This window comes from Corylus avellana, chromosome ca7 (assembly GCF_901000735.1).
Source record: "Corylus avellana chromosome ca7, CavTom2PMs-1.0".
NCBI lineage: Eukaryota > Viridiplantae > Streptophyta > Magnoliopsida > Fagales > Betulaceae > Corylus > Corylus avellana.
Window position 1 is genome coordinate 994,858 of NC_081547.1, and position 11,207 is coordinate 1,006,064.

At 35.8% G+C, this 11,207-nt stretch overlaps 1 protein-coding gene across 2 annotated transcripts; it reads right to left on the reverse strand.

The window, feature by feature from the left end:
* Positions 1 to 908: 908 nt before the first annotated feature.
* Positions 909 to 9,466, reverse strand: LOC132187002 (succinate dehydrogenase [ubiquinone] flavoprotein subunit 1, mitochondrial). 2 transcript variants are annotated; one of them, XR_009440785.1, is made up of 17 exons: positions 9,259 to 9,466; positions 8,511 to 8,678; positions 7,692 to 7,779; positions 7,103 to 7,249; positions 6,860 to 7,000; positions 5,817 to 5,902; positions 5,636 to 5,728; positions 5,467 to 5,530; positions 5,181 to 5,324; positions 4,691 to 4,878; positions 3,635 to 3,809; positions 3,384 to 3,554; positions 3,082 to 3,151; positions 2,867 to 2,987; positions 2,745 to 2,782; positions 1,225 to 1,427; positions 909 to 1,101 (listed from the first exon to the last, which is right to left on the reverse strand). XR_009440785.1 is itself a non-coding variant. In XM_059601149.1 (16 exons), exons 1-16 carry the CDS (start codon positions 9,361 to 9,363, stop codon positions 1,325 to 1,327), a joined length of 1,902 nt encoding a protein of 633 aa, XP_059457132.1. In that variant the 5' UTR covers positions 9,364 to 9,466; the 3' UTR covers positions 909 to 1,324. The 2 variants fall into 2 exon arrangements, 1 of the variants encoding a protein (XP_059457132.1); XM_059601149.1 differs by having other exon boundaries at positions 909 to 1,427.
* Between the last annotated feature and the right edge of the window lie 1,741 nt (positions 9,467 to 11,207).

Consider the following 11,207-nt stretch of genomic DNA (forward strand, 5'->3'; position numbering starts at 1 on the left):
CCTTAGTTAGATTTGATAGTTTTTGATATAACTTGTCAACTCAATACAAAATTAGCAAGTTAAAACTCAAAGATTTGACATGTTTAATTAAATGAATTAAGTTAAAATTAACATATATAATCTTATATACATATCTCAATGCTACATAAACCTCACACGCAGCACACATCCATGTTTTGGCCCCAATAGTTTCAAATACCCAGCAAAATGGTGCACTATCACACTCTAAATCAATCACCGAAACAAAAGATCGAGAGAAAGAGAGAGAGAAGACCGATATACTATAATTATATTTCCTCGAATGCATTAGAGGTCAGGTCAATTTGTTGAATCTTGACCACTCAAGTAAAAGTTATTTAAATCATCATTAAGAGAATCAGGAGAAACTCCTGTTGATTCCTCTTGTTGGGCAGGAGGATGTCTCCCCTTGGTGTGAGGATCATGAAGTTTTTGGCATTTACTATATCTCATCTGGTGTTCAAATGTTGCCACACATGAAAGATAGCCTATGTTCTAAAATCTAATGGTGAATATGTTGTCAAGTTATTTAAAAAATTTAAATAGCATGGCACTATATACAACATTAAATGTAACAAAACAAATTATAAACTATGAAATAAAACCTTTTCATTTCACTTTAAATATATATAACCTTGTATCATAATTTCCCAACCATTCACTATAATTTCTGAAATAGACTTACCTCTTGAACCTGCAAATAGCGCAATAGACATTTTACAAGGCATCTTTCCGTGAAATTCAAAAGATAAACACCACGCACCTAAGAATGAAGCCAACATCATGTGACCAACAGTAACTTTATGTTCCTGATATGTCACTAGGGAGTGAAAGATGCAGCAACCAAAACACACACGCACAAACCATAACAACTGCATTCTATCATGCAATGACGGAACCAAACCACCAGTTAATGGGAATAACATGGAGTTATTAATATCAATCACAATTTATAGAGATAATTATTTCTTGCTCCGAGTCCAAGAAATCACTTCAAGTTCAAATAGCATTTAGGTGTTGTAGGCTCTCAGCGAAAACAGAAAGTTCTGCCCCTCCTTGTCATATCTATGAATTCTGCGAGCTCTTCAAAGCATACAATCGATTATTAAACTATCATGCACTTTTGCAAATACAAACCAACTTTAATTGAATGGATCATAGCAATTTAACACTGATAGTGCAAAAATTAGTGTCAAAATGCTGTACCTACAACCATTTATTGCATCCATTTTATCTTGGGAGTTATTGCATGCTAGTAGAGAGACATCCATATAATGCCACCTCGCAGATTTTTCGAGCAAATGTATCAATATACACGAGCTTTAGGTGGGAATGACTCGATCTCATCATCTAATGTGTTCAAGTGAACTGGCCTGTAATCTAGCCGGACTTTCTCATTCTCCCAATATCTGCAAACCAAAATGAACAGAACTCAGTTAAATTTTTTTTGAAGCAGAATAAACAATTACAAATTATCGTCACAGTGATAGTAGTAGTAGTAGTAATAACAACATTAACAATTAACTTGAATTGGAATTGTTGATGAAACCAAGTGATGAAGAACGCATGCTTTGTTTGGCTTTTCATAAAGTTAGGGTGATCGTGGTCTGTTTTACTTTTCAGTGATGTTTTCAGGTCCTTTTCCTAGCAGTTGTAGAGCAACTGTTTGATCTTTCAACCGGTTACAGTAAAGAGGTATAAAGATCAGGATGCTCATAATAATATAATAAATCATTTATAACACAATGAGGAGCAATTAATACAAATAAATTTCTTGCACCGATATTACTGATATAAGAAAAGCCTGGGATCAGGACTAACAATAAGTTAATTTAGTATGGGCAGGATTATTTTCAACACCACAAAATATGAAAAATATATATGACGTCTGCCACTTCAAAAAATTGGAGAAGCTGCCTTCTCTAACTTTTGGATGCCATTTCAGTTGGCTCCAACAAACTAAGCTTGTTCATCCAAGATATGCACATTCTTCAGATTACACCAACACCATTTTTTGCTATGGCAAAAGCCACCCCTACCTATTAACATTAATTGAACTTCACATCTTAATTTATTGAATCCATCCATGTTTTCTCCCCCTATTTGATTGTTAGGTGATTGCTCTGTCATCAGACCATACTATTCCATCAACTTGTATAGACGGCACTTAGTGTGCTGCAAAAAGTATAATTAGGGCATTCTCCTTTCCTGTTTTGATCGTCCCAACTTTGGGAGATAAAAAGTAGGCCAAAAGGTAGGATTTTTCTGATAAATAATAATTTATTGAAAGAAAAAGGCAAAACCCTTGTATATGAAAAGTATTCAAGAGAGAGAATCACTCAACAGGTGTCTAAAATCTATAAAGGATCTAACAAACACGAGGACGAGAATTGGGAACAAAAACTACAGCCCAATCCAAGAGAGATCTAAAAAATGAGGATTTTAAACAAAGCATGTTGGACTCGCAATCTTCAAAAAGGCGAAAGTTCGTTTATTTCCAAATGGAGACTCCACAAAAGAAATGCAGGAATAACGTTCTAGATAGCCAAAAGGTGGGATTTTACCACACCCAAAACTACCCATCAGGATACATGTTAGTCATCCAACAGACTCAATTGTTACACCACAAACCACACAAAAAGCTCTCCAAATCAAATCTGCTACGACAATGGCAATGTATATCCTTGATTTCAACTCAAAACCATTCTTCTAGGAGGATAACTTACCCCACTGTGTGTTTCATCCAGTTCTCATCATCTCTTTTCTGCACAACCAGAGCAACTTAATTCATTATACAGAAAAGTAAGATGAAAGGGAAAGCATCAACTTCAAAAGAAACAAGACTAACCGTAAAATCTTCACGAGCATGTGCTCCTCTGCTCTCTTTCCTGGCTTCAGCAGAATGCATCGTGATACAAGCATTTATCAGAAGGTTTTCCAACTCTATAGTCTCTATCAAGTCTGAGTTCCTGTCAAAACATTATAGAAATTCAGCTGAGAGTAAAAATAAATGAATTCATGTAAAAAATATTGATCATCAAGATCCTTATCCCAAATGTTTACCATATCAAACTCCGATCCTTCAATTTAACATCATAAAAGCTCTCCCATGTCTTGTCAATCAATTGACAACCTGCAGAAGCATCATAGCAAGAAGATGGTAAAGAGGCTCATTACTAGGGCTGATTAAACGGTTTAACAGTAGTATTGGTTTCCAACCCATGTAAAGATTTCTACAAGGAAAACACAGTCTGTCTTATGGATTGAGTTGTAAGTCTTAACTTCAAGTTGATGTAAAACAGTTACTCTATGAAATAGAAGCAGAAAAACAGTACAAATGGGAAACCGAAACTTGCAAAAGGTACCTTCTTCTAACGTTTCCTGTGTACGGAACACAGCAGCATTACTTTGCATTACTCGTTGCATATTCAACCGAATTTGTGAAGTTGGTATTGAGCCATTTGAATTCCTTAATTTGTCCAGCCACGCAATAGTCTTCTCACCGGCACCCTTCTCCAAAGGTTTTTGTTTCTCCCCTACACAATTTTAAATGAGTCATCTTTAGTTTCCCAAACATATTTCATAATAGAGTCTCTCGTAACCTCAACAAACTTGCCTGGTCTGTGAATCTGGGCAACTCTATTTGCACATGCTCGTCCAAAAACAACAATGTCAAGAAGGGAATTTGCACCAAGTCTATTGGCACCATGAACTGACGCACAAGCTGCCTCACCAGCAGCCATTAATCCAGGAACCACTGCATCTGGATCATCACCGTTAATGGTAACTACCTGAGGAACAAAAAGGCATACTGATAAGAAACAAGCAGATTTGCACAGAGGAACTACCAATCGGCTCTCTGATAATTTATAATTGAGGTGGAAACATAAATATCATCAAATAATAACAGTATCTTAACAACTGACTTTAAGACGAAAAATTGAAGTCTTAAACCACTAGATCTATATGTACTTTATTTATCATTTAGAAGCAATGAAATGTAAAGGAGAAAGTGAAAAAGATTTGACCCTCGCAATATTTTAATACCCCAGCATTTATTTTGTTTGTTGCCTGGGTTATGCCCAATATTAGAGACTGCCTTACTGGAGAGTCAGAGAGGGCTAGTAAGCAAAGTACAGGAATTGTAAATTAGCAGGATACTGCCTTCATCTTTGATAAGGAAATACCACAGCTTTTAAGGGGCAAGATCCTAATATAAGATCTTAAGCTGGAAGTCTTCTCTTGGAATCCAGTTTATCCGATTTCCTTCAAAGGTTCTATTGATGCAATCATTGCAGGTGTTAATTTCTCCAGTTGAGTAGAAGCTTTCCCATATACAAACCATGTACTGGGGCTTCATCCTTTTCTCCACTTTTCAATTGAAATTCTAGCTTATCTAGACAACCGGCCCTTCTGTTCCTTAAATTGAGAATTAACTTAATATTGAGTATCAAAACCTCAGCAAATATTATTAGTCATTGACTTTTACATGATATGAATTATAAATCATACGCCTGAGTTAGTTGGACATATTAAGTTTTTTTTTTTATAAGTAATCAAAAAATATCATTAAAGATTATAAGAATAGATTTATCAAATACAAGAATCAATTTATAGAATATTAAAATTAATTTCATAGGGCCTACTTTATGTGACTTTATTTAAATCATACCTCGCCATGGTAATTAGTGGGAATTCCACCCATGTTATAGTGCACAGTAGGTAAAACAGGAATGGGCTCTTTTGTAACATCAACACCAGCAAATATGGCAGCAGTTTCAGAGATACCAGGAAGTCTCTCCTGTAATACTTCGGGGGGTAAGTGATTCAAGTGGAGATAGATATGGTCCTTCAAAGGTCCTGTGGAAAATTAGAGATCAGTTAGAAGGAAACACAAAACAAGGTATAGAAATTTTAGAACCGAGCTGGTACTTACCACAAGAACATACACACACATGATCAGTATGTATATATATCCTACACGTATAGTTATCATGAGTAGTTATTAATCATTGATTTCATGGAACAATGACCAGAAATAATTACTTTGTGTAAAATTTTGGCATAAATCAATCATCCAAGACCTGTAAGACCTACGCTTTTTTTATTACTGGACAAAACAAGGCCACTGGGATGAAAAAGATAATTCGAGCATGTCATACCTACGCCACGACCCTCCCGAATTTCCATAGTCATAGATCTCGAAACAACATCTCTTGATGCAAGATCTTTTGCAGTAGGGGCATATCGTTCCATGAATCGCTCACCTTCACTGTTCCTAAGAATACCACCTTCACCACGGGATCCTACAAGTGGCAATAAAAATGACAAAAATATTTGCTTAAAATAACAAAAGATTACCGCAGTTAAAATCATAAGGAGAGGAAAACTACAGAGGGTATGCAACCAAAATCAGTGGATCTCCACAAAAACTCAATAAGTACCAACCTTCAGTGATGAGGCAACCAGCACCATATATACCGGTTGGGTGAAACTGCACAAACTCTAAATCCTGTAGGAGGGATATATCAGCAAAGGAAATATAAATAAAAATTAATAATAAGATAACAAGGCAAGTCAACATAGAACTCCAAGATTGAGAAGCAACAAAACAAACCTCGAGCGGGAGCCCAGCACGTGCAACCATGGCGTTGCCATCTCCAGTACATGTATGAGCTGAGGTTGCAGAAAAGTACGCTCTACCATAACCCTGAGATAAACACAATGTATGTGGACATCAGATGAATTTCATTAACAACTCCCCAGCAAGGAAAGAAAAAACGTAACAATCATAGTACCCCTGTAGCCAGAATCGTAGAAGCAGAATGGAATCGATGTAATGTCCCATCCTCCATATTCAATGCAATTACTCCTTGGCAGCTACCTGAATATCCAACAGAAACAATCACAAAAACTTCCCATAAAATCAACAAACTTTCTCTTTATTCGGGTTTCTATGAGTGCATTTGAATCACCCTAAAAAATTTAGTCACATATTGGGAAGATGAATTGTCTATACATTGAATGAGTGGATTATAAAAAGTGTTATAGGTGCTAAGTCCCACATTGGTTCCTTATTAGGTGAGATTGGGCTTTATAAATAATTCTAGGAAGCTCCAATTACAACTTGACCAGTCATTTTGGAGTGATGACACAAATATGGCTAGCACTTTTCCTGAATAATTACAAATGGTATTAGAGCAACATAGTAACACCATGGGGCGTTGAGACACTATATAGTGTGGGCCCTGACAAGGACATCAGGTATTTGAGTGATAGAGATTGTGACACCCTAGAAAGTTAGACCCACATAGGAATGATGAATTGCCCATATTGAATGGGTAGATTATAAAAGGTGTTAAGGGTGTTTATCCCACATTTGCCCCTTATAGGGGCCGAGCTCTATAAGTAATTCTAAGGAGCTTTAATTGCAACTTAACTAGTCCTTTTGAAATGATAGTGCAGATCTGGTTAGCACTTTCCCTGGTTCATTACAAAATTGCCCAAAAAAAAGGGAACTGAGTAACTCCTAAAAAGTCTACACTAGGCAAAGACAAAGACAACATCTAAAAGCCACTTATATGCAAAGATTAAACAAAGTACTGATCAAAGTCAGCCTCAGGCAATTTCAAAGAACCCCTTGATCAATATTCTCTAAGCTAGCACATATTGACTTGAGAAACCTGTTGTGGAGAGCATGGATTTGTTACAAGACCAGATATATATGAAACCAACAAGACATGAAGATATTACAAGGAATAATATAAACAAAGATGATAATACTGCATTATCAAGCAGCTCCAGGGAAAAGCAAATCCACAGATACCATGCAATAACTTACCGTCACTGTTCATTATTAGATCCAAGGCAAAATATTCCACAAAAAATTGGGTATTATGTTTCATAGCCTGGCCATAGAGAGTATGCAACAAAGCATGTCCAGTTCGGTCAGCAGCACATGCACAGCGATATGCCTGTCCACCTATAATAATAGAAAAACAAAAGAAGGAAAAATCAGACAACTTAAAATGCAATCATGAGAAAGAAGTTTAAACTCCAAACATGGATGGAAGCATCACCATACCTTTTCCAAAATTAAGGCTTTGACCACCAAATGCACGCTGATATATTTTTCCATCTTCAGTTCGAGAAAATGGTAATCCATAATTCTCAAGCTCAATCACAGCTTTTGGTGCCTCCCTACACATATATTGAATGGCATCCTGATCACCTATATGAAACGCAATCCCTTTGCATGTTAAGAATAACCAGAACAAACAGACCTAAAAAACTAGATAAGAATTCTTGCAATGGATGTGACAGTGCAGGAGGCTCATGAACTCAACCATTTAGAACAAGCCATATGGTTCCCTCAAAAAAACATTTCAAATTAGTTCTGTTCAAGGTAAACACACCATTACATGGAGCAACCACTATAATGCATAGCAGGAAAACACAGGGCATTGCTCTGGGAAGACATATGACTGTATAATGTGCCCACTACGTCAAAGCACTCTAAACCAAATGTGGAAGAAGCCAAACATGAGAAGACTTTTATCCTCATTGTAATTCATATAAGACAATATTTTGCTTCATACAAGCACCCAATCGGTATATTACGTACGAGTGCTGTAAATAAAATGACAGATTTGTCTGTTTAACAAGGAACGTACCAAGCCAATCACTTCCCTTGACTGTGTCATACATGTGCCACCTCCAGTCATCTTCAGACATGTTTCCCAGTGCAGCATTTATACCGCCCTATACAGATTTCAAGTATGACAGTTAGGCAAAGGATCCAATACATTAACAGCTACACTGAAATAGTGACATTAAGTTAATGAAGAGACATGCAAAGTATACGTTTGATTAAAAAGGCAGAAAGCCCAACTTGGATAATGGATGTGGAGACAGGATGAAATTATGAATGTGCAAATGGTGAAGAAATAAACAATAGCCTTTATTGATCTATGTAAAACAAAGAATTCATAATTGTCATTCTAGAATGCTCCAGATATAGTGCAAGGAAACCAAAGAATTGAAATGTAATGGCCCAGATAAATTATATTGACACACTGCTTATCATTCAGCTTTTCAGAATTCAATGCATAAGATCAACTGAAAACTAAACACTCCGTGCTTCCAATTATTAATATAAAAAATCTCTGTGAAAGTAAAATCCTTAAGATGGCTTTAGGTTGACCAATAGAGGCTACATACTGGCTTAATTTTAACTTCAAGTAAGAACTTAGAATTATCAACGAGTCATGCAAAACAGACAGCCATGATCATAATGCTAAGAAATGCCAGTGACTAAATTTGACAGAACAATGGAAACAACCTCCCAGTGCATAAATTTCAATGACTATCTTATCCTACAACCACTGTACCCATAATGACAAACACATATCCAAAATCATATTTAAAGCAAGGACAGAGCAAATTACCAGTGTAGTACAGCATAAACAAATCTTAGTTCTAATATCTCATACCTGAGCAGCAACAGTGTGCGAACGAGTAGGGAAGAGCTTTGTAATGCAAGCTGTATTGAATCCATGCTCTGAAAGCCCTATGGCTGCTCTTAGGCCAGCACCACCAGCTCCTACAACAACGGCGTCGTATGTATGATCAACCACAGTGTACGAGGAGCGTTCTGCAGTCTGCCACAAGCAAAAGCGTTTGCAATCAAAAGGCATGAAAACGTAAATGCATGCACATTGATAACAAGAAACGAGATGAGCCAATAGAATATTGCAAGAACTAGAAATTTGAAAATTCATAGACTAAATTCAAATAAAACACTCGCGGTAGCTTATGCTTTAAGCATAGGAGAGGAATCAAATACAAATAATTCAAAAAGAAAAATCAGCTACGTCAGATAGTGAATATTAATGCTGCATGAAACTCCAAACAGTAGAAAATCTAAGACGCGTAAGCTCATATTCTCTAATTTTCCTCCAAGTTCTCGGCAACCAATCGGTCAGAAAGTTTTTTATTTAAAAAAAAAAAATCATCTCAGAGACAGATCAAAATCAAGTAAAAGGACGTCGATCACAGAAAGAAGCACAAATACCGTTCAGAATCCAAACATCCAAAATTATCCGTCAGAAAAGAAAATCAATCAGATAAAGAATGTAAACCTTCGCTCACATATTCCAAAAAGCTAGGAGACCAAAAGATCGATGAACGCATTAACCCTAAAATTTAACCATTCAAAGGTGAGAGAGAGAGATATCGCACCGAATCAGAGGAGAAAAAACGTGAAATGTGAGATCTGAGAGAGTCATTAGAGAGCGATCTCCTGGAAGAAGGGACACGAAGTCCTCGGGAAACGCACCGCCACATCTCGCTCTATCTAGCTATGCTACCTCCGGCTGTTCGGACTTTTGGTGGTTTTGTCTATCTCTGTCCGCTGTAGCTGTGGAGGCGAAATGGGAATTAAGGAGCTGCTGAAAAGCACAGTCGAGGTGGCCAAATGGCTGACGCATGTGATTCGGAGAACCCTTCTGTCTGCCCCTGATCTTGAACTGTATCTACGGAAATGCCACTCGGATTATTTTAAGCAAACGTCTGTTTTTTTTTTTTTTTTTTTTTTTCATTGTAATTTGAAAGAGAAATGAATTACATCTCATAATCGTTACTATTTTATGAATGTTGATGTGGCTGTTTTAATTTGCATATGAATTTGTTTTTTAACATTGACTTATTAATCAACGGTTGAAACTACCACACTATAATTATGTAATAATAATAAAATAAAAATATATTTTTCAACTCTACTCAAATTGGAAATATTTGCTCGGACTTAAGCTTGCCAACCGCCGACCAGTCATATTTTCTAATATTTGGTTAACAATATACTAACAAAAGTAAATAGGTTAGGTGTTTATTTTGGATAATCATGGATAAATCACAGCTATGGTTCTAAATTGGGTTGAAAAAAATCTTTTAATTCAGTTTATAAAGAACAAAAATAAAAATCATGTGTCACTTATTAGAATAGATTACAAGAAAATTCCAATCTCAGTTCAGTTAGGAATAAAACTTAGTTTCACAACCTCATAGAATTACTTTTATTTAAAAAAAAAAAAAAAAAAAAAAAAAATTGATTATACAATGGGGTACTAATCATTTTCTCTTAATTCTCTATTTATTCATTGTTACAATGAAGAAACATATTTGAACCAATAAATAAAATAAAATAGAACAATAATAAGAATATTTTTTGATGGATGTGTCTATCTTCTTTGCATCAACAAATTTTACGCAAATAAGAATCCAATGTTAGAATTGATTTTTTTTTTTTGCCACTCAACATCTGAACCGTCCTATCAGTCACCTTTCTAAGCGTGCATGGGTCAACGTTTCATGAGCTGAAATGGTGTTCGCGATGAATAAGGAAACCACCAAGGCTCCTACAGTCCTACGTCGACCGATTACTGGTGCGAAGAGGAAACACGCTGGCGCTCTTTTTAGCAACCACGGACATGATGGAGATATCGCCACGAGGCCTCTAATACCACCACTAACGGCCAAAAGAGTAATGTTTCTTGCACTAATTTATCGAATTTTAGGCAATTAATGTAGAAAATCACTTAAAATACATAATATTATTCAATATAAGATAAGTATGATCTAAAGAGTCGGTGACATAACTATTCATCAACCATTCATCAACCAGGGGCAGGGACGGGCCCAAGTTTCAATTTGGAGAGGGACTAATGGCCAAAATATTTTTGAAAAATGATCAATTGGCAAAAAAAACTTTTTTTTTTTTTTTTTGCCTAAATTTTCTTTTTGTCTTGTGATTTGGGGGGGACGGGGGACTAGGACCACTCTTGGTCCCCCGGGGCCATCATTGCAGGGGGCATGGCGCCTTGGGTTTCAATTTTTCTTTAAATTCTTTTATAAAGTTGAATATATGTGTATTTTTAAGCTTGACCTCTATAACAAAGAGGTTTAACTATTCGTTCATACTTTGATCATTTTAAATAAAAAACCATAATTATGTCCCAACAAAAGTAACATTACTCATAATAAAAAAAGAAAAAAAGATGTCCAATTAGATTTGTCTAAAAAAAGGTTTCGAAAGGGTAGGGAAACACAAATATATTTAATTGATAGGTATGTGATAAAAAACTTCTTTAAACTTCGAAGAATTTAATTTTTTTTAATTTATTATATTAAAT

Coding starts and splice junctions, on each gene's coding strand:
- LOC132187002 (XM_059601149.1), bottom strand. CDS start 9,363: ATGTGGCGGTGCGTTTCCCGAGGACTTCGTGTCCCTTCTTCCAGGAGA. Junction 5,531..5,635: donor GTGCTGGGCTCCCGCTCGAG/GTTTGTTTTGTT, acceptor TCCCTCCTACAG/GATTTAGAGTTTGTGCAGTT. Junction 3,152..3,383: donor ACAGGAAACGTTAGAAGAAG/GTACCTTTTGCA, acceptor ATGCTTCTGCAG/GTTGTCAATTGATTGACAAG.